Source organism: Gigantopelta aegis, chromosome 4, assembly GCF_016097555.1.
Source record: "Gigantopelta aegis isolate Gae_Host chromosome 4, Gae_host_genome, whole genome shotgun sequence".
In the NCBI taxonomy this organism is placed as follows: Eukaryota; Metazoa; Mollusca; class Gastropoda; order Neomphalida; family Peltospiridae; genus Gigantopelta; species Gigantopelta aegis.
In genome coordinates, this window is record NC_054702.1 from 80,296,237 (window position 1) to 80,320,801 (window position 24,565).

At 40.5% G+C, this 24,565-nt stretch overlaps 1 protein-coding gene across 1 annotated transcript; it reads left to right on the forward strand.

Annotated features, from left to right (window-relative positions):
- Window positions 1-344: 344 nt before the first annotated feature.
- LOC121371185 (polycystic kidney disease protein 1-like 2) lies at window positions 345-24,357 on the forward strand. The gene is made up of 17 exons (XM_041496891.1): window positions 345-616; window positions 4,448-4,616; window positions 5,498-5,610; window positions 6,774-6,918; window positions 8,332-8,682; window positions 10,084-10,202; window positions 11,041-11,271; window positions 12,294-12,464; window positions 13,060-13,220; window positions 14,276-14,982; window positions 15,998-16,137; window positions 16,353-16,491; window positions 17,948-18,186; window positions 20,365-20,542; window positions 21,363-21,796; window positions 22,856-23,114; window positions 23,422-24,357. The coding sequence occupies exons 1-17, from the start codon at window positions 413-415 to the stop codon at window positions 23,943-23,945; spliced, it is 4,284 nt and encodes a 1,427-aa protein (XP_041352825.1). The 5' UTR covers window positions 345-412; the 3' UTR covers window positions 23,946-24,357.
- The last annotated feature ends 208 nt before the right edge of the window (window positions 24,358-24,565 follow it).

Sequence of the window (24,565 nt, forward strand, 5' to 3'; positions counted from 1 at the left end):
ATTCGACAATATATTCCCAACAAGCGCCCAACCCGTTACTGCCAAGCGCGGAAGAAAAAAGAAGAAAACTACAGACGAAGATGATATCACCACAATACTTCCCTTCACATCCGAATCCACGACTCCTCTGCCCTCCACATCTACCACGACCACCACGACTACAACCACCACCACCACCACCACATCAGTCGCTACTACCTCTGTTTCCACAACCACAACATCCTCGTCCACCACAGCAATGACGAGTGGTACTGGCGGCGGCGGAGACGGCGGAAGCAGCAGTGTTGCTTTCTTCGACAACCGGGAACCTATCGCGATCGCGGAGGAGATAATAAACAACCTGGCGGAGCTGGAGACATACGATGACCTCTTCTACTACATCTTCGACGACTGCGCCCTCTTCAGGAAGGTGATGCGGGGCCCCGAGGTCCAGTCGAACGAGCCGTGCGTGTCGGCGGAGGTCATAGACAAGATGAGGTGCTCCGGCCTCAACAGCCTGCAGGACCAGGTCTTCTGGAACATGACCTACTTCGAACATCCGGGCGACATCTACGACTTCTACCTCGCGCCGCTGATCGAGGCGCGCAGAATCAGAGACGAGAAGAGAAGACTGACGGTGCGTATTTAAATAAAGAACTTGATCGAACTTGTATAAAAGTTAAAGTTTGTTTTATTTAACGACACCACTAGAACACATTGATTTATTAATAATTGGGTATCATTTATTAATTTTTGGGTATTGGATGTCAAACAGTTGGTAATTTTTACATATAATCTTAGCAAGGGATCTTTTATATGCACCATCCCCGAAACAGGATAGTACAAACCATGGTCTTTGATATACCAGTTGTGGAGCATTAGCTGGAACAAGAAATAGCCCAAATGGGCCCACAGACGGGGATCGATCCCAGACTGACCGCGCATCACGTGAGCACTTTACTACTGGGCTACGTTCCGTCCGTGAACTTGTAAAAACGACAGCTGTGGTGGCAGTACTCATATCGGGTAGCACCAGTGAGGCAGGGTATACTCATATTTCGCGAACACCTGGTACCATCACAGTGATTCATGAGTGCATGCCATCACAGCTGTATTTATTCTAATGAGCTTTGTCCGGTGCCAGTTTTAATTTAGTAAACTAGTCTGGGAATGGCAGTCCTCTTATTAGCGATGCAAGAGGGATCTCCTTGGAGTGGCTGTCCTCCTATAGACGAGACACTAAATAGAGATTCTTGGAATCAACCACTATTTTGCTAAATGCAGAGAAAGGTCCCTGACCATGTATTATGGTTTTTGTTTTCGTTCAAATTAATACCGATCCATAGAATGATCTGAGTGAGGAGGGAAGCAAGGGGATTATATTTCTGATACGCCTGTAAAAAGAATCACTTTTCCTTTATTTTTCCTACAGAACATTTTTATATTCGTTTAGCAGTAATTACAATCAAAGTATTAATATACTAGTATACTGAGCGCAAATAGAAACTTTACACTGCGTAAATTTGACTGCACAAATTAAATACAGGGTGCATGACTATAAAACTGCTATGTAAGGATGTCGATATCATTTGAGAAGCAATACAGATTGACACAAGTCGATGTGGGGATCAATTTATTGCGTATTACCGCCTGATGTCATGTGACCCCCCAAAACGATTTTCACATGATGAGATCGTGGCACGTTCTGAAGTCGATAACGCGTGTGACCGCCTCGCGCAGCCACCACAGCCGCACAACGTCTTCTCATCGACCGAAGAACTCCTCTGAAAATCCGTACCGGAAGTCGTCGCCATTGGTTGATCAGTGCCTGCCCAAGAGCTTGAAGGGTCTGCGGTGGGTTGACTTGCTGTCTCAGTCGTCTTCCCAATTCATCCCAAATGTGTTCGATGGGATTCAGGTCTGGTGAACGGGACGGCCAATCCATGACGTTGATACCGGCGTTTCGCAAGAAATTGCGCGTCAAGATCGCTGTATGGGGTGTAGCGTTGTCTTGTTGAAATGTCAATCCTGGACCGTGTTGTTGCATGAACGGCAGCAGTTCCGGTGTCAACACTTGATCACGGTATTGTGCGGCAGTGAGGTTGCCCTGGACGACAATCAATCGGGAACGACCATGGGAACAAAATGAACCCCAAACCATTACGCTGCCGCCACCAAATCTGTCGACCTCCTGAACACAACACTGCGCATAGCGTTCTCGCGGTCTACGCCACACCCGTACCCTGCCATCAGTAAACCTAAGTGTGAAACGTGACTCGTCACTAAAGACAACGTTATTCCAGCGTCTCTGATTCCATCTAACGTGTCATCGGGTCCATTCCAGACGCTGACGACGGTGAAATGGCGTGAAAATGGATGCTTTGTATGGTCTCCTAGCTCGCAGACCAGCAGTCCGCAGTCGATTCCTGATGGTGGATTGTGACACCCGACCCCTGAACAATTGTCTGCTTGTGGACGCGGCCGTCTCGAACCGATTACGGAGATGACGTAATCTGATTTGTCCATCCTCTCGGCGTGACGTCACACGCGGATGTCCTGGCCTCGGACGATCCGCCACTACACCTGTCTGTTGCACACGGGTTCTGAGACTATGAATTGTCTGTCGGCTGCATCCTAGTGTGCGAGCAACTGCCGCAACGGATTGTCTTGCGTGCAGCCTACCCACAGCACGCTCACGTTCTGCATTTGTGAGGCGTGGCATTCAGTCACTAATTTGTCACCAGAAATTTAATCCATTTATCTCCGTGTGCGGGTTACAGACAAATCGAATCAGGGCCCGTGCTTATAAAACTGTTAGAGTCTGGGCCCATATTTTCAAAAAGCTGGCTTCGAAAAGATGGGCTCAGGCTCAGTGTCTAATGACGTTACACGCATACAATTTGTATGACGTTGCCATGCTGTACACGTCTCAGACCCTTTCGAGTCTATACTCTAAACGTTTTATAAGCATCAGGCCAGATCTGATACTCCGCCCAGGACAGGAAAAGGGTTGGAGTGTGTGTGTGTGTGTGTGTGTGTGTGTGTGTGTGTGTGTGTGTGTGTGTGTATTTTGGTACTATTGAATTTTGAGTAAGTCAAAAAAGAAAAATTGCGCAGTTTCTTGAAGCAATTTTAGCGCATTTTGAAACGGTTCATCAAAAGGTTAAAAAGGAGCTAGATGTTATTTTTGAACTTAGTTTGCCGAGAGTAGCTCGTTAGCAGAAGAAATAGACGATCTTATTTTCAGGAGTCCAATATTCTAAGAACGATAACAATGTGGTTATTTGTCAAAGTTGTTAGTCAGCATAGTTATTTCCCTTGAATCAATATTGAAAACGCTTGTTGATTATAATAATACTGGGCTTTTAATTGATTTCTACCACCAAGAATAAATGTTTAGAATAGCATAAATTATGTTACAGTTTATAAAAAACCCAAAATTAATATTTATATGCTTACAAACAAAGAAACAACGGTAGTTTTAAACATAACGAAGTGGTAATTTTCATTTTCATTTCAGCTTATTTTCGTGCTTATATCCTATTAAGGTTCAAGCACGCTGTCCTGGGCACACACCGCAGCTATCTGGGCTGTCTGTCCAAGACAGTGGGTAATTGTTAATTGTAGAAGAGGGTGTAGTGACCTTAGACCTACCCACTGAGCCCTTAAGAACTCGCTCTGGGTTGGAGTCAGTACCGGGCTACGAACCCTGTACCTACCAGCCTGTAGTACGATGGCTTAAGCACTGCGTCACAGAGGCCGGTAAAGTTGAAATTATTAATAGTCTTCACATATTTATAACTTGATTACTAGTATGTAGTTTTAATAAGATAGACAGCGGGTATTGAAAATAGTGTGTTGCCATTTATTACAGCGTTTTATTTGTTACAAGAAAGAAAAAAAACCTCACTCAAAATATTAGTTTACATCCAGTTTAGTGAATCATAACAGGTACAAGATGTACTTTGAAACTGTACTTTATTCAAAAAATAATTTAAACATGTATCTATTCTATGTAACTATTATAAATAATGTAACCACTCTAACAGTGACTTATTTCTACTTTCAACCGGCCTCGGTGGCGTCGTGGTTAGCCATCGGTCTACAGGCTGGTAGGTACTGGGTTCGGATCCCAGTCGAGGCATGGGTTTTTTAATCCAGATACCGACTCCAAACCCTAAGTGAGTGCTCCGCAAGGCTCAATGGGTAGGTGTAAACCACTTGCACCGACCAGTGATCCATAACTGGTTCAACAAAGGCCATAGTTTGTGCTATCCTGCCTGTGGGAAGCGCAAATAAAAGATCCCTTGCTGCCTGTCGTAAAAGAGTAGCCTATGTGGCGACAGCGGGTTTCCTCTCAAAATCTGTGTGGTCCTTAACCATATGTCTGACGCCATATAACCGTGAATAAAATGTGTTGAATGCGTCGTTAAATAAAACATTTCTTTCGTTTTATTTCTACTTTCAGGACGCCACTGTAGCTAAAGCCGGCTCACAAGCTCTCGGCACGGTGGCAGACACGGTCAACGATAAAGCACCGGCCGGCGACACCAAAGAGCGCGGCTTCCAGTCAAAACGTCTGGGACTGAAGGTCCAGAAAATGAACGTGAAGGGCAGCAAAGATTCCAATAACAATGGTAGTGGTCATTCTAATTTTATCAGTATAAATTCTTAAATTGTCTCTGTCTGGCCTCAGACCACAATTAATTTCGCTATATGTTTCTATATAGCCTTAGTGGCTATAACATTTTTATTAATATCACCAGGCCCGTGAAGTTTTGTATGTACCTTTGCCTGCATGGGGGACACATACCCTGAAAAGGACAACCCCTGTTGTCCAGCTCTTTCTCCCAGCATATTGGTTTAAACAGACACACCCTCTAAACCAGGCCGGAGTACACCCATTTTACACAAAAAGCACTACTTTTGCATGGGCCGGAATTACCACAAACAAGTCTTCAATGTCAGCAAGTTACACATGTTTACAAACTACATGCTATCCCCTGTCACTTCAGTCAAACAGTTGCCACTTCATAGCTGTCTGCCATGAAATAATCACAGTCAAACAGCAGATTACTTGCGCGGTGAAACTTCCGGATTTTCGACAACCAAATGGGAAGATAACTGTAATCTGAGGCCGTCTGTCTGTGTCTCTCTGTCTCTGTCTCTCTCTCTGTCTCTCGTTGTCTGTCTGTCTGTCTGTCTGTCTGTCTGTCTGTCTGTCTCTTCCTCCCCCCTCCCCCTCTCTCTGTCTGTCTGTCTGTCTGTATCTCTCTCTCTCTCTCTCTCTCTCTCTCTCTCTCTCTCTCTCTCTCTCTCTCTCTCTCTCTCTCTCTCTCTCTCTCTCTCTCTAAAGATACTTAACACACGGATGCAACTTAAAACATTTCTTTCATTGTTACTAGGGAATATTCTAAATATACCTATATATTTATAAAATAAAAACAGCAATGTTACTGTCTTTGTATTTTATTTATTTGTTTATTTACGGGTTTTTTTTTGTTGTGATTGTGTAAAGATACGGAAAGTGCCGAGCCGAAAAGTCAGGAGATGAGTTTGCCAGTTGGATCGTTCAATATGCCGCTTGACGTGCTATCGAGTCAGGGAGACTGTGATGACGTCAGCACCATGGTGAGTGGATGTGCGGACATACAATATCACTAAAACATACGTTATATAGGCTTAGAAATTGTCGTCATCGGCCTCCGTCCGCACAACCTTCATGAATAATCTTAAATACTTTTCCAAGGCGGGGGTTCAAGGAGAGGGTGCTGGGAGGTGGGGGTAGGTGAGGGTGCTCACCCCCCGAAATTAGAAATATTCCAAAAGTGTTTAGCGGATGAATACAGTGAATTTATTTGTTTAGATGAGGATATTGAATTTTTTTTTTGAAATTATTATATACTATTCAAAAAATGTAGGGGAACTCTAATAAGAATTTACAATTGCCAAAATTGTAAGGTGTATTAGCTGTGGGGAATGGTTATATGATAATAGTGAATTAATTGGGCAAACATTACAACTGGTAGTTCAGTATTAGAGTAGTTTTATGATCAGCAAAGATCTTGAAGGACGATTGGGGTCCGAAGTGAAATTTGAAAGTTGACGGTTTTTTTATCAGTGAATCGCAAATTCAAACAATAAAAATGACTAAAACCAAAACAATAACAACTGCATGTTCAACAGAATAAAAAGGTTTGACAGAAATAATGTTCCACAGTGATTAATCGACCTTCCTGGAAATTGTCAAAATCGAGAATGACACCCCACGCACGTGTACGGGGCAACTGCGTGATGCATGTGCAAATTATGGAATGTGTTTCGGTGTGTTGATAAACAGACCTGGACGTTCTTTACTAGGATGTCTGTGGTCAAAACGTATGTTCGGTCTAATAGTTGATATTAACATTAATATTTCAGGTTCCCCTACTTTTTTTCAAGAGTGTATATGTAATGCATGATAATATTATTTTGAATAGTCATAATATATACTCCCTGGCTACTACTGGCCCTTTTTAAACGTTGTACCCCCCTCTATAGAAAAAATCGATCATTCAGGGGGTTTGTACGAACCTCCTCTTTTTGAGCCAGAATGATTTTTAAAAACTAAAAATGGCAAAAATCGAAAATTATTTTGCTCATATCTCATATATCTTTAAATTGCCTTCCAAAATACACTAGAATGCAACATTTGGCTGCTAGAAAAAAAAAAGTAAGATGAATCTTGTGGATAGGCCTATTAAAGTAAATTCAATGCTAATTTTAAAACGCTTTATATCAATAATTTATTTCAGTTCCTTGGCGATAGCGACAACGCGTACGGGTATTCCAAGGAGAAGTCGAGCGTTGGTAAAGGCGTCATCAGTCTGGGCTACTCGTGTGGCGGTCAGAAGTTGAACGTGAAGAACTCGGAGAAACCCATAGAGATGTGGCTGGAGCGTGAGTACCAGGAAGGAAGAAAATGTTTTATGTAACGACGCACTCAACACATTTTATTTACGGTTATATGGCGTCGGACAATTGATTAAGGACCACATAGATGTTGAGGGAGGAAACCCGCTGTCGCTACTTCATGGGCTACTATTTTCCATAAGCAGCAAGGGATATTTTATATACATCACCCCATAGACAGGATAGCACATACCACGGCCCTTGATGTACCAGTCGTGGTGCACTGGTTGAAACGAGAAATGGAGTAACCGGAGACCATTTTCACACTGCTCATAGTTCAGAACTAAACACTAAACTTTAAAATTTAAAGTTTTGTTTAACGACACCGCTAGCGCACATTGATTTATTGGACATCGGCTATTGGATGTCAGACATTTGGGTGTTGTGACACAGCCTTCAGAGGAAACCTGCTACATTTTTGTCCAGTAGTAGAAAGGAATCTTTTATATGCACTTCCCTACAGACAAGACAGCATATAGCCTACCAGTGGTTGGGATGGGAGAAACTCCAATCAGAAAATGATTCCACCGAGGGGATTCGATCCTTCGATCAAAGCATCTTAGGCTAGCACTCTACCGACAGAGCTAGAACCCGCACACATTTTTACACTGCTGCCAGTAGAGCACTAAACACTGCGTTCAGTTACATAGATAAAGCTATGTCTATGCTGAAAGTAATGCACCAGTGGTTAACAAATAACACGCATATGTAAACCGAAGGCTGGTAGCTAGTCGGGAGAAATGGATAAGGATGCACCTAGCAGGAAGGTTGAATAAATGGGAGCAATGGACTGTTGCCCTCCCGAAAAAATAGACTCAACGTGCCGTTTTCATTTACCCTATGATTCTTTCTTTTTTTAACTGTCCCCAATAATTACGTTTAAGTATGACATTGGTAGGGTTGGACATTGTTATCTTGGTCATTTTAAAATCGTAGATGCTTATAAGTGCATTTCTGAGACAAAAAGTAAAAAAAGTTTGTTTTATTTAACGACGCCGCTAGAGCACATTGATTTTTTATCTTATCATCGGCTATTGGACGTCAAACATATGGTCATTCTGACACTGTTTTTAGAGGAAACCCGCTGTCGCCACATAGGCTACTCTTTTTACGACAGGCAGCAAGGGATCTTTTATTTGCGCTTCCCACAGGCAGGATAGCACAAACCATGACCTTTGTTGAACCAGTTATGGATCACTGGTCGGTGCAAGTGGTTTACACCTACCCATTGAGCCTTGCGGTTCTGAGACAAGACAAACCAGCTTTTCTATGATTATTTAAAACTGAGATGGTATACAAATGGCAACAAGGTATGGCCCATGGGCCCTCTAGTCACTCTAGTTTCGATGGCCTTATATTCTCCAAGAAAACACTATTGTGACGTTCTTTGACCATTTTCAGGGAACGCCAGTGTTTACAAGTCCAGCAAGTTCATCAAAGTGACGAAGTGGAACACGGCCGAACCGGCGACCTACAACTACCACCCGGTCAACCTGACGGACGGTAACTCTTCACTCCAGGTGGTGCTGCGACCGGGAGCCCAAAACGAGGCTTACGACGTGTACATCAAGTTTGACAGTCGGCCCAACGACACGGTGTTCGATTTCCACGATTTCGTGCCCAAGACCAGTGTGTCGAATCTCGGCAACATCTCTGACCCCTTGGTGGAGGAGGAGCTGCTGTATACCGTCACGGTGCCCGTCGAACTCACCGAGCCGAACGGAACGTACTGGGTCGCCGTCAAACTCAAACGTAAGCGTTGTTTTCACGGAAATGGTCTTTATACATTTATCGCATGCGTAAGTAATCCGTAATGTAAAGTAAAAAAGTAAAGTTTGTTTTATTTAACGAAGCCACTAGAGCACATTGATTTTTTTATGTTATCATCGGCTATTGGACGTCAAACATATGGTCATTCTGACACTGTTTTTTTAGAGGAAAGCCGCTGTCGCCACATAGGCTACTCTTTTACGACAGGCAGCAAGGGATCTTTTATTTGCGCTTCCCACAGGCAGGATAGCACAAACCATGGCCTTTATTGAACCAGTTATAGATCACTGGTCGGTGCAAGTGGTTTACACCTACCCATTGAGCCTTGCGGAGCACTCACTCAGGGTTTGGAGTCGGTATTCACATGGTTTAGATTCCATATACAAGTAACTAAGTCAAAAAATTGTTTGCATAAGTATTCGTACAGTGATTGAATTTATGGAATCTGCACTACCTATTTACATAGAAAGTGATTTTATGGATGCGGATTACGTATACGCATACGGAATACATATAAATGTGTATATCGAATCAAGCCTAAACCTTGTAAAGTCATCCTTGTTGTGGTATCACATATTTAACAATAAAAATATATTTCTTACACACCCGTTGGTGAGAACACCATTCGTTACTCGTATTTATGATAACACATACCCTGTTCACATACGTACGTGCGTTAACAATTTCAAGACATATGACTGGCTGCTCCTAGTTGATGACCAGGTCACCAATGCCATATATCCAATGAAAAAACAACACGATGGAAATTGATTACTCTGTGACGTATAGTTGACCTGACAATCAGATAGACATAAGAAATGTTATTTATAGCTACAAGTGCAAAGGGTTGTAAATATCTTTTAGTCGAAAAAAAAGAGTTAAAATTTGCTTAAACCCTGTTTTTTGAGAATATGTAAGAAATAGAATAATACATTCGTGTCCGTTAGATACCATTTATCTTACAACTCGTTGTTTAAAAACGTACCAAACTCGCTTTTGCTCGTTAGATACATTTTAAAACAACTCGTGAGATAAATGGTATCTAACGGCCACTCATGTATTATACTCTATATACTTCTACCTGTATTACAAAAAGGTGTGTCCAACACTGAACGTCTCAATCAGTAGGTATTTATTGCATATCTGGCTATAAATAGCATTTCTTATGTCCATCTATTTTATATCTATTCTATTATTATATATTCTATTAGTTTTAAAATATATGTTCTTATTACTATGTACTAGTAATAATGTTATTATTGAATATGGTATTTGTGGCTACTTGATATAGTTTTGGCGAAAGTCATAACTTTACATTAAAATTTATCATTTATCAAATTCATATCGTATTCCTTATCTAATTTAATAGTTTGATTGTTTCAGAGGGGACGGCCACGACGTCTGGGGAATCCACTAACAACACCTACTACCTGACAAACCTCGTCTCGGGCTGCAGGTTCTGGGATGACGAAAACGAAAGATGGTCGTCCGAGGGATGTACGGTAAGAACCGGATTCCTCCTCAACACTCGATTTCTCCTTTTCTTTCTAGCTTTGGCATCCTTCATTCGCTGTTATTATGATAACACCTAATTGCTTTCAAATCCAAATCCCAGTCCTTGAAGTTTTCCTTTTCAATGTCTATAGGGACATGTAAGTTTGGGATAGTACATACATCTTTGATTACATCATTAAAAAAAGTTTAATTAAACTATAAATACAAAATAATATATTTCATGAAACATATTAATCCTGAAGAAATACTGTTCCTGTTTCTACTACTACTACTACTGCAACTGCTACTGCTACCGACATCATTAAAATGTTTTCTAAATTAAAAATCATCATGATCATCATCACCACATCACCATCACCATCATCATCATCATCATCACCATCATCATCACCATCAGCATCACCATCATCATCATCATCGTCATCATCATCATCACCATCAGCATCACCATCATTATCACCATCATTATCATCACCATCATCATCATCGTCATCATCATCGTCATGACCATCATCATCACCATCATCATCACCATTATCATCAGCATCACCATCACCATCATTATCATCACCACCATCATCATCATCATCGTCATCATCATCATCATCACCATCATCATCAGCATCACCATCAGCATCACCATCACCATCATTATCATCACCACCATCATCATCATCATCATCGTCATCATCATCATCATCACCATCATATCATCACCATCATTATCATCACCATCATCATCATCATCATCATCGTCGTCTTCTTTGTTCTTCATATGCTCCTCCTCCTCTTATTATTATTACAATTATTATGATTTAATTGCAGGTCGGGCCTAAAACGACCAAATACCGAACCCAATGTCTCTGTACCCACTTGACGTCGTTTGGGTCCGACTTCGTGGTTCCCGTCAACACCATCGACTTCAGCAACGTGTGGGCGAAGTTCGGCAACCTCAGCGAAAACGCCGCCGTCTTCTCCACCGTGATCGTAATGCTGGGCATCTATATCATCGGCATCATCTGGGCCAGACACATGGACAAGAAGGACATCCTCAAGGTGACAGCATAATTAAATACTACTGTTGTTAATTCATCATACTCAGCGACCAGTAATAATTGCCTTTTTTGTCATGCTGGGTATCTACATCGTTGGCATCATCTGAGCCAGACTCATGGACAAGGAGGATGTCCTTAAGGTGACATCATTAATAACTGCCTTTGAATGTTAATTTGTCATACCCAGTGACAATTAATAATTGCCCTTTTGTCAGGATGGGTATATAGATCTAAATCATCAGCATCATTAATAACTGCTTATGTTTGAATGCTAATGTAATAAAGTAATAATTGCCTTTCTTAGCTCGCCTTACTTGCTTTGATCGAACACCCTCGGTTGGTCCAACGAGTCACCGACATGGACCGAAATGGACCGACCCATTCCCGGAAATATGTCCGCGCAAGTAGTCTGCTGTTTGACTGTGGTTATTTCATGGCAGACAGCTTTGAAGTGACAACTATTTGACTAAAGTTGACAGGGCAGAGCATATAGTTTGTAAACATGTGTAACTTGTTGACATTGAAGACTTGTTTGTGATAATTCCGGCCCATGCAAAAGTAGTGCTTTTTGTGTAACATGGGTGTACTCCGGCCAGGTTTAGTGCTTGTGTTTTTTTAAACCAGTATCCTTGGAGAAAGAGCTGGACAACATGGGTTGTCCTTTTTAGGGTATGTTTCCCTCAGGCAGGCAAAAGTACATTAAAAAAATCCATGGGACTGCTGATATTAATAAAAGTGGTATAGCCTCTAACGCTTATATAAAACATATAGGGTAATTAATTGTGGTCTGTGGCCATATGTAATCAAATATACTTTATTTAATGCTACATACCATGCTAAATGAGCATTTATTTTAATGATTAATTACATGTTCTACAGTTGTGTAATTTCGTGATAACAACTTGCACCTGTCCATTCCCTCCTCCAACTCCGAGTTTATACAAACAACAACTTTAGTTATCTTACTTGTTCCTCCTTAAACATTTCTTTTCCTGTAATGCCAACTGTTTTTTTGTTTCCCAGTGGGGAGCATCTCCCCTGGAGGACAACCTCCCCACGGACAGCTACCACTACCAGCTGTCAGTACAGACCGGTATTCGTAAAAATGCTGGGACGGACTCCAAGGTCAGCTTTATTCTGTCTGGCGACGACAGCGATACCGGCGTACGAAGGCTGGACGACGGCAAGAGAACGGTAAGACATCACACTAGAAACATCATATCATCTGCCAATGAATGTACTTCATTTTATTTCCAGTTTACTTGTAAAACATGTAAGTTGTTGGGTTTCTTCTTTTTTAATCTCAACACTGATGAATATGGATCTTTAATATATGTTATTCTTACATCGTGCATACCTTAGCAGCCAACTGCAGGCGCGTAGGAACGATATCTGGAGTGGGTGCACAATATCTAGTGGAGGAGGCAGTCTCTAGTGGTGATGGTGGTGGTGCTGGTGTGTGTGTGTGGTGGGGGGGGGGGGGGGGACACACAACCTATAACACGTACATTTTTTTCCTCAAGTGTGTGTGTGTGTGTGTGTGTGTGTGTGTGTGTGTGTGTGTGTGTGTGTGTGTTTCCAGCGTATTTCGCAATGGGCCATATACTTTGCAAACACACAACTTCATTGATGACAAAGACTAGTCAAATCATTTATATTAATAAGTTTTCAAATGGACAGTAAAAACAATTATTTAAAAAATTTACCCACTCACCCCCTCAACCCCCCAAACACAATTCTGTTAATTAACTGACTGATTTTCAGCATATTTTGTTATTGATACTTTCAGCACTTTGCTCGAGGTAGTATCTACAACTTCGTGTTGAGCGTGGAACAATCTCTTGGTGACCTGACGTTCCTACGGATCTGGCACGACAACAGTGGGAAAGGGAAGGCGAAAGGGTGGTACCTTGACCAAGTGCAGGTGACCAACCTGCAAACTGGGGAAAAGTAAGTATTATTTTTAAAGAGGAAACACGTTATAGAAAGCATGTACTTTTCTAACATTATAACACTAAACAGGAGCGAATCCAGGGGAAGGGTACTGGTGGATGCGCACCTCCACCCGGAATTTTGAAATGTCCCGGAAAATGCAAAGGAATACACAAATGTATTTTTGTTTAGTGGGAAACATGTAATATGTTGGTCGGATTGGTGTTTCTGGGGTCGATTGCGACAATAAGCAATCTATTTTGGTGTACTTTTGAATGCTGTAGGTGACCTTTTTAAACTTTACGCCCCTTCTTGAATTATGTAGATGTCCATTTTAAACGTTACACTCCCTAGAAAACTTCTGTATCTGTCCTTGAAATGGTATCTTCACTAGTAACTGACCTGTCCTGGTGAGATCCACACTGTAGAACATTACTGAAATAGCAGGTAACCGTTATGACAGCTTCGCCATATTTAATACATTATAAATACAAACCAAGTAATTTAATATATTTTCTTGTGCACGTGAAATATGCTCATAGACGTCAAATAGCGATACCCTTCACATCTCTTTGAATTTCAGCTAAATTCAAAAGAATGTATATAGAACAACTATGACGTCCATAATCATATTGAACGTCATCGTATTGTTGACGTAATAGTTATCTTTCCAGCAACGTGCGTAATATACGGAAACTATCGAAGTACTTAAACAAAAATTATTATTATTATTATTATTATTATTATATTTTATTTTTTCAATAACAAACTAAATTTTAAAATAAAACGAGATCCACTTTTACACATTGGCCTACATCTCTAGTTTTATATATTAATTAAGACAAGATTATTAACCCGACACCACTATAGTCTATAGAGATCGCAACATTAAGTGGATAACCGACTAAATGTGCCTTCTGAAATTAAAAACCTCTAATTTCTATCTATAATTTCAGGCGTGTGTGCAGGGGGAAGGTTTTGAACGTCGAAACCCTTCCTTGCTCGAGCAGATTTTCTTTTTGCTAAAATTCCTGCACACGCGCCTGATATTGTTAAATTCTCGTTTATTTCAGGTCCTTTTTCCTGTGCGACCGCTGGCTGGCAGTGGAGGAAGATGACGGGATGGTGGACAGGATTTGCCCTGTGGCGGGAATTGAAGACCTCGTCGCGTTCAAACAGCTCTTCTCGTCGTCTGCTCGTAAGAAACTGAGCAACGAACATCTGTGGATCTCCGTCTTCTCCCGCCCCACGCGCAGCAACTTCACGCGCGTGCAGCGCGTCTCGTGCTGCATGGCGCTACTCTTCCTCACCATGATCACCAACTGCATGTTCTTCAAGGGCGAAGAGAAGACTCAAGGCAAGGTCACGGCCATCAGCCTCGGTCCCGTATCCATCACCCTGCAGTCTCTGTACGTCAGCGTCATCGGAACGTTCATCGTGTTTCCACCCAGTTTCCTCATCGTCACTTTCTTCCGCCGGTGCAGACCCAAGAAGAACGCCATCATGCAGGCCAACCAGCAGATACCGAAGCGGACCCAGAAACACAAGTGGAAGAACATCAGCTCTGCCTCGTCCGGCATGTGGAGCAGCTACAAGCTACAAAAGTCGAAGATGCAGCGGTTCCGCGAGGCACTTGGCCGGATTCTCTCGTTCCACAGGAAGGATAAATACAACGATGACATGGTCGAGATAGAGCAGACGAAGAAATCCGACAAAGGCAAGAAGAGGAAGAAGAAAGGCTGGACGCTTCCTCACTGGTGCATTTACATTGGATGGGCCAGTGAGTTGCTGTGGTTTTCAGAAATAATAATAATAAAAATAAAATTAAAACCAAGGGAGGGGACCAGGAATATCAGCCCTCCTAAAAAATTAAAGTGCACCCTTTTTAACAATTTGTTTACAATGTTCATTGAACTGTCCTTTTCAGAGAGTTGGTTCATGTGCCTGTTTTCCCATAGCTAAAATATGCCCAGAATCCGCCCTTGAAAACTAGGTTTAAATGAATAGTTTTAAGGGTTGTCGTATCCAATAGTTCAGATACATGTATATTACTTTGAAGACTGTTGATACAACCATTTTTTTACCATCACGACTAGTGAGACAAAAAACGTTTAGCAATTTGGTACTACTGCATTGTACTTTAAAAGTAGGCTAGGGGCGGAATTTAGCTCAATCGATTGAGCGTGCGCTGGAGGTGCTTGCGTCGCAGGATCGAACCACCTCAGTGGATCCGTTCAACTGACTGACTTTTTTCTCGTTCCATCCAGTGCACCACAACTGGTCAATGGTCGTGGTATCTGCTTTCCTGTCTGTGGGAAAGTGCATATAAAAGATCTCTTGTTGTATTAAGTAAATGTAGCGGGTTTCTATTGACTACGAGTCAGAATTACCAAATATTTGACATCCAATAACCGATGATTAATATATCAATATGCTCTAGTAGTGTCATTAAACAAAACAAACTTTACTGTACTTTAAAAAGTAGGCTATAATAAATGCATTTCATTTTATATTGGACATTTCTTGCCACTTATACTGACGAATAATGCATAAATTAAACACAGTGTCTGATTTCACTTTGAATGCTATGAGTTTTCTTTTATTTAAGCACATGTACCATATTGCTAAACGTTTTTCTAGCTACTGAAGACACTATACCGGTATTACTGTGCTATGATTCTCTGTTTTCACTGCCCCTAGTCATTTTAGGTAAGGTATGATTCTGATTTCACTGAATCCAATACCACATTCTTCTCTATGGTGTGACTGTGTTCATAGTGATTGTTTCTCCACAGTATGTATCCTGAGCATCATCACCCCTGCGTTCTTCACGATTCTCTACAGCATGGAATGGGGAAGCAAGAAATCCAACGAGTGGCTTGTTGCCTTCGTCCTGTCCTTCTTCCAAAGCGTTATAGTGGTACAACCTATAAAGGTACAGTGTAAAATATAATACATACTCAAAGAATGTTAAAGTCTGTACGTTCAATATTTTTTCATAGGATGTAGGTTTTCATGTATTAATATCCTACATTTAAGGTGTTGGCAATACGTGTATTAATGTCCTATGTTTAAGGTGTTGACTGTACATGTATCGATGTCCTATGTTTAGGGTGTTGACTGTACGTGTATTAATGTCCTGTGTTTCAGGTGTTGGCGATCGTGGCGTTCATCTCGTGCATCATGAAGAAGCCGGAGCTGGACGAGGAGGAGCTGGAGGAGGACATCGACAACGTGTTGAAACCGGACGAGGACCTCGTCAAGAAGAAGGACCCCGTCGACCTGTCAGGTACAACAGTACAACGTCAATACAAACACACGATTAATATAGCCTGACCCCGTCGACCTGTCGGGTACAACAGTACAAATACACGATTATCCTCACTATTAATATAGGCCTAGCCTGACCCCATCGACCTGTGAGGTACAACAGTACAACGTCAACCATACACATACACTATTAACCCCATTCTTGTCTAAACACAGCCTTGTTTCTGTTTTCTTTAATATATCACAATCTTGAATTCAATGACGATTTTGTAATTTTAATTACTACAACTAAATATGGTAGTAAACTGAGCTTTCCCAGTGATATCCTGGACTGTGTCAACATAGATACGAATTCTGAATGTGGTATATAGACTGAACCACATACCTGTTGTTTTACCATGTTATTTATTGCACGAGTTTATAGTACCCAAGAATATTATACCACGAGACCGCATAGTGGTCAACTAGTATAAATATTGAGTACTATAAACGAGTGCAATAAAAAAGCCCATGGCAAAACAACTGGTATGTGGTTCTGTATTTGTTACATACAACCTTTCTATATTATGAATGACAGAAGTTTCATTAAATAACACCACTTATTTCGTCTGCAAAGTTAGTTGAATTTTATGGAATTCACGGAACGCTGAAGGCTAGGAAGATGACGCCATTCAGTTGAACACGTAGTACACATGCGAGATTTTGTATGTGCAGTACAATGTTTTTTTTTTTTTATTGCAGTCATAATGGTCTTAATTACAATTACTATAGTTAGATTAACTGGGTATGTAATAAATAGTTTTATAATTTTGATTGCAAGAACTGGTTGTCAGGGCCGTACCCTCCGGGGGGGGGGGGGGGGGGCAGGGGGGCAGTTACACCCCTGAGAATCTCACTTTTTTTTTTACTCCAGAAAATAGCATACACATTTCAGGGTTTAATTTGTATAGTGTTTGATTTGTTTATAAAAAGTAGTGCCTCCCCCCTAGGATTTTGATCATGGTACGGCCCTGGTCATAGTAGTAAAGTGTGTATAACTACATGTAGATCTCAAGCAGCTTGTTCTTTCATACACGTGTCCCTCCTGAAACCGTGGCCAAATTGAAATAGCCATTACAGAGCCCTCACCAAGTTCCTCAACAAGAAAGGTTAAATATTCAAACTGCTACTATAATCCACAAGCGTATTGTTAGTGTTTATTATCTGTTCCAGAATTTGAACGTCTGAAGACTCCAAACATAGGTATATTTTGCAGGCATCAACAGCTTGAATGATAACTGAGCCAAGGTCAAGGATGATTACATTGAAAAATACCTAGTTCAACGAAGGTTTTGACTGCTACTCGTACATTAATACACATTAATACTGTCTTCTACATATATGATTCTGAATGTGGTAATTTGTTTATCTTTATTAATTATTATTATTATTAACTGTAGTGGTAGGATTAAAAAAAAAAAATATTCAAATTTCAGCCATCATGCTGCAACGGAAAATGGCTAACAGCAACTATCAGCCTCCTAACACTGCGGAGCTCGAGCTGGCCCGGAAGTTGCGTTTGAATGAGATACAAATGGAAGCGGTACTCAAAGAAATCATAACCTTTATTTTCTTTGTTATGGTCATTTTCTTCCTATCTTACCAGCAACGAGATCCAGTTAGCTTCAGATATGCTGAGAACCTGAAGTCTATTTTCCTCCCCGGATTTAAATCGGTGAGTATTAAGGTGTTTTTTGTGTTGAGTGAAACGAAACCCTTTGACCGTGGGGAATTTATTCAATTGGTAAATCTAAGCAGTGATTAATCTATAATAAATCAGATGGAACTGGAATTTAATTGATACGACAGTTTTAAAATTTAAAATAAACATCTGATACTCAGTAATTTTCATATTAAATATTTTATAGACAATTTGTGGTTTAATTTTAATGTCCTTTCAGTTTGGATAACATTACTTACGGTTGAAGATAGTAGATAGTCCAAACTAAAAAACATAGCGTCGTTGAACTAAGTAAAACTCGTATCTGAATTTTTTATGTTTTACAGGAGACAAAAAAAACTGTTTTGGTACAAGCTGATTCAGTGTAACAAATGGTTCTTAAGATCTATAACTTTATGAATAAAGTCATTTTAAACTGATGAATAGTATTTATCAATAACTGAATCTGAATTACAGAAATGTCATTTACGAGTATTTCACTGTGAAAATCTTAATTAAACTTTACTTACTAGTTTTTCATATTAATAATTTCTTCATTTAGTATGACCCGTAGACCTACATTGTTTTTCAAATCACCCTTATACTTGAAATCTAGCCATGTAAGGTGTATCATATTATAAACACTGCCAGTCTCAATTGTGTCCTGGGCCCTGTTCCACAACACAATCTTAGTGCTAAGATCACCTTAGGTGAATAACTATATTATGTATTTGAGGTGATCTTAACGCTAAGATCGCTTCATGGAACGAGGCCCTGAATCAGTTAGCGTACTTGCCATGTGTACTTGTACTCATTTTTAACTGTTAAGCCGCGCCCTTTGATGGACCAGAAATTAAAATTAATACAATGTCTTGCCCAATCAGTCGGGGACCAAAAAAATTGAAAGTGACCTGCAGGTACGTGTGCAGGATATTGTGCAGGGGCGGGGGCCTAGACGGTGATAAGCTGAACATACTTGTCTCTCGGAATAAACTAAAATGTTTAAAATCATGTGAAATGAAGCCCATAGGTTTAAAAACAGTAACATTCGCCGCATTTAAGACTATTGGCATGAATTCGGATACTATTTTAATAGAAATGTTCCCTGGGCTAACAAATGACATCTTATTTACTGTGTAACTGGAGGAAATTTTATAATGAGAGATTTTAAAAGAACTTTAAATAAAGATGCATCATCATGTTTGCTCTCTTTACATAAATAACAATAACAATGAAATAAAATAAAATAAACAAATAAACCTACATATTAATCGATACCATACATAATTTTTGCATATATAATAACTCGATATTGTGAAACCTGTGCAGTGGCTTCCCAAAGAATCCTTTACCTAAAAACTGAAATTGTACATGACGTAAACATCAGCTATGCATTAAAATAACCCAGTTATATCTATTGGCGTCGGGTGTACTTCTCCCCGTTCCTCAACTATTAAACAGCTAGATGTCTTAGAATATATATAAGCACTGCCCTTCATCATTTAAAATTAAAATTAATAACTGTTCCTCCTGTCCTACATAATGGTATTGAAACATGTGTTGCCTTGTCATTGAATGATATTGCATGTATGTTGTCTGCTGCTATCCTAACTTGGACTTTCCCTTTATTATATGTCCATGTATAGATACATTTTTTTCCAGCTTCCCAGACTTAATTTTAGATGAACCTTTATTTTCTCCACGATGGTATTTGGTTTTTTGTATTTAAGCTTGGACCTTAAAAACCGAAATACCTGGTGGGCCTACACTTCTTTTCTGGTGTAATAGCTTTTCCTTGACCACCAGTTGAATACATAATATGTACATATATACAATATAGACACTAAACATTTACCTTTACCCGATAGAAAAGGTTTAAATATGATGAGGATAAAAATAATCAGTTGGTAGATACGAGGTTTTCATAACAGATAAACAGTGGTTTTCAAATACGTATTTTTACTTATTTGACATTTTCCATACTTTCCATTGCCTGGACATGTACGAAGTTTTGACAACAAAAAAATTATAGAGTTCTGCTTCTGAAAGAATAAAAAAGTGAAAATCGCCAAAACTGCAGATACGAGGTTTTCTTAGTTCAGCGACGATAGTTCAACAGTATTGTGTACACAAGCTAATACTTTCAAGTAAACACCATACACATCTATAATAATCTTTTTAACACGTTTGCAGATTAATACTGTTGAGAATTACTGGAAGTGGCTGGAAAACAAATACCTGCCCGCTCTGTATGCCACCCAGTATTCTAACGGGACGGAGATTCAGTTTTGGATGGACAGAAACTGTATTGCAGATTTACATAGCAGACGAGTTGCTGTAGCTCGACTAAGACAACTGAGGATCAAAGATGGTGCGTACGATCATAAGTATCAGTTTAGATGTTAATGTTTAGTCTGTACTTTAAATACATTTTGTTTGTAGTGATTTGCATCTGTACATTTTATTAGTTCGAATTTGAACTTGTGCTCTAACCGTGCCTTGTTTATAGTGTTAGTCTGTTATACATTCTGTCTTTGCTGTAATAAATTTTACATGTTTATGTGAAATTCCAGTCTTTAATCAAATCCAAATTATTTGTATGGACTTACAGTTGACTCAAGACTCTAAGGTGCCAAATTTACACAAAAAAAAAAGATTTAATGATTTAATATAAACGTATCGTTTCTCTCAGTTTAAGACTTACATCTAAATTAAAACAACAGTTGATAACTTTTTTAAAATTCAGTCATATTTCAGCCCTAAAGTTAATGCTTACACAGAGAGAGAGAGAGAGAGAGAGAGAGAGAGAGAGAGAGAGAGAGAGAGAGAGAGAGAGAGAGGTGGAGAGAGAGAGAGGTGGAGGGGAGGGGCAGAGAGAAAAAAGTCGATTTAGTAATATTACATCTTCCAACTGTGCCAATAAAACTCGCTTTGGATTGGACCTGGGGTGCAAACCCATCACCTCCGATGGCTTAGCCACTCCACCACCGAGGCCGGTATTTGAAAATCTTTGACTTCAAACACTGAAACTAATGACATTATGGGCCAATTTTACGAAGCCTATTTTTCTTAAACGTAGATCTTTCAGCATTGTAAATACATGTACATATATAATTAATGTAGTTACTCGCGTGCAAGATAAAAAAAAGGCTTTGTAAAAAAAATACCGGTTCTATATTTTCACTACCCAGATTCATGCACCGTGCTGACGGAGATGAATAGCCTCATCACGCACTGTCTTGACGAATACAGCTGGACGGACGACGACACTAAACCCTACTACCCCGTCTGGACACCGCCACCAGACAAGGACAACGCCACCTGGCTCAAGAAACAGAAGACTCCGTGGGTGTACCAGAGCGCTTTTAGACTCGCCAACGCCCCGTACGTGGCGACCACAGCCACCTACAAAGGCGGCGGCTACGTGCAGCTGCTCAGCAGACAGATCTACCGGACGAAGAAGATCATCAAGGAGTTGAAGAGTCAGAACTGGCTGGATACCAGGACTAGAGGAGTGTTCCTGGAGTTCACGATCTACAACCCGAACGTCAATCTGTTCGCCGCGTGTATTCTGGTCGTCGAGTTCATGCATTCTGGAGGAGCAGTCACTAGGTCAGATTTCAAGGTGAGCTGTTTTGTATTTACATATCTTGGCTAATTAGAGTGCTGTCATTTAGGTAGGTTTTTATTAATGCCCTGCTTTTCACTGGCGAAGTTTCCTTTCGCCATATTTTATTTACTGGGATCTTTTAGTGGGTAGTTGTTTAATCTGTCAATAGATCTTATTTCTAGATTATATATTTTTGGAAGTGCATCACCATTAAGGCGCGAGTGCATGGGGTGGGTTTAGAGGGTGGAATACCACCATTGTTAAAACAGATTAATGTTTCTGTCTGTATATTGTATAATGTCCCTTGAGGACAGAGGTTTTGTTACTGCCCAGATACTATTTCAAAGTGATATAGTTGTATCTGTTGCCCAGATACTATTTTGAAGTGACATAGTTGTATCTGTTGCCCAGATACTATTTCGAAGTGACATAGTTGTATCTGTTGCCCAGATACTATTTCGATGTGACACAGTTGTATCTGTTGCCCAGATACTATTTCGAAGTGACACAGTTGTATCTGTTGCCCAGATACTATTTCGAAGTGACACAGCTGTATCTGTTGCCCAGATACTATTTCGAAGTGACACAGCTGTATCTGTTGCCCAGATACTATTTCGAAGTGACATAGTTGTATCTGTTGCCCAGATACTATTTTGAAGTGACATAGTTGTATCTGTTGCTCTTCCAGTGTGATTAGTTTGCGTTAGGTTTTATGTTTATGACTTTCTTTCTTCAACTTATTTCCGTGCTTATATCCAATTAAGGTTCAAGCACGCTGTCCTGGGCACACACCTCTGCTATCTGGGCTGTCTGTCCAAGACAGTGGGTTAGTTGTTAATTGTTAGTGGTTAGTGAGACCAGAGAGGATGTAGTGGCTTTACACCTACCCACCGAGTCGTTAAAACTTGCTCCAGGTGGGAGCCGGTACTGGGTTGCGAACTATGTACCCACCAGCCTCATTGTTTATGACTATATACTATTTCAAAGTGGAGATTTCTAGCGCTTTTTGTTCTAAAATAACCTATTTACGAGGATTATTATTTCACGGTTTAAGCATATATTGGCTCCTTGCAGATTTTCCGTCTGATGAACTACATCGGCGGGTTTGGTCTGATCGTTCTGCTGATGGAGATCGTGTACTCCTGCTTCACGCTGTACTTCTTCATCCGCTGCATCGTCCAGGTGAAGAAACACAAGCTGAAGTACTTCAAGGACTTCTGGTACATCATCGAGTTCGTCCTGCTGTGTTTCGCCGTGGCGTGTATCGTCATGTACATCTTCAAACACATCCTCACTCAGCTGGCCATACACGCCCTCCACGACAGGGAATCAGGTCTGTTTATCTGTATATACGCAGAATTTGTCATATCAAGATAGGATCTTTGTTCAACAATTAAAATGGGTGCGAGGATCCACAGTTGTGTACAATCCTCCCACAAAACAGTCCTGGTTTGATACTTGTATTGCATGTTAATAAATATTAACACTATTTTGGCGTTATCTATGCCATGTATGTGTTTTCAAGACAGTTAATTTGAAGTACAATAATATCCTTTGATGAAGAAAACACTCTCTCTCCATATCTCTCTCAATCTCTCTCAATATATCTATCAATATCTCTCTCTGTCTATTCTGTGTAGATGGGTTCGTCAACTTCCAGATGGTGGCCCTGTACGACCAGCTGTACGGCTACGTGATGAGTGCGGTGGTGTTCCTGGCCACCATCCAGTTCCTGAAGCTGCTGCAGTTCAACCAGAAGATGAGCATGCTGGGCGACACGCTGCGGATCGCCACCAAGGACCTAAAGGTCTTCTCCGTCGCCTTCCTCATCTACTTCTTCTCCTTCTCGGCCTTGGCCTACCTCCTCTTCGGGCAGATGATGGTCTCGTACAACAACTTGGTCGGCGCCTCCGAGTCCATGTTCGCCTTCGCGCTGGGAAGCTTTGACTTCGAGGGGATGACGGCGGCCCAGCCCGTCCTCGGACCTATCTTCTTCTTCTTGTTCATCGCAGTCATCTACATAGGAATGATGAGCATCTTCCTGACTATCATCGGAGACGCGTTCAACCAGGTGAAGGAGGACGTCACTTTGAGGAAGAACGACTACGAGATTGTAGACTTCATGTGCAGGAGAGTCAAAGGCTTGCTGGGTATACGGCAGTAGAACTGACAAGACACAAGGAAGAAGAAGATTGGGTAGGGGGTTGTGTGTGTAAACATTGCGAGATTAGGTGGATACATTTACATGAAATATGGTTGATCACGTCGATCTGTATTCCACTACCCACTATTATCTAAGAACATTCTGGAATAGCTGTGTCACATCATGGAACAGCACATTTTATGCTTAAAACAGTAGAATTAAAACTTCAGTTGTGTTATGTATTTCCTGTGGTACTTAATTTTTGATAGACATTTTAAAACAGAAGAATTAAAACGTTCAGTCTTATTATCCATTTTTTTACCTATTTGAATAAAGAATGAACAAATCAAATACATACAGTTTAAACGTTCAGTGTTATTTTCCATTTTTCTATTTCTTTATTCTTATTTACGGATAATGATACCTCACAATACCAAATCTTTTGCTCCTTTGAGAAAGTGTTTGGTTTGGGGGGTGGAGGGGGTAGAGGGGAGGGGAAGGTTTTTAAAATGGATTTTATAATCATCTTTTTATGAAGTCATTGTTGTACTATTTATTTAAAACAACATTATACTATAATAGATATTTTTTAATGTATTACAAGCAATAAAAATAACTTCAGGGAGTTTAAATATTGCTTT

Excerpts from the sequence above, each read along its gene's own strand:
- LOC121371185 (XM_041496891.1), top strand. The coding sequence starts at position 413 with ATGCGGGGCCCCGAGGTCCAGTCGAACGAGCCGTGCGTGTCGGCGGAG. Across the intron at positions 10,203-11,040 it reads GGTCGTCCGAGGGATGTACG|GTCGGGCCTAAAACGACCAA; the intron begins GTAAGAACCGGA and ends ATTTAATTGCAG. Across the intron at positions 21,797-22,855 it reads TCACTAGGTCAGATTTCAAG|ATTTTCCGTCTGATGAACTA; the intron begins GTGAGCTGTTTT and ends GGCTCCTTGCAG.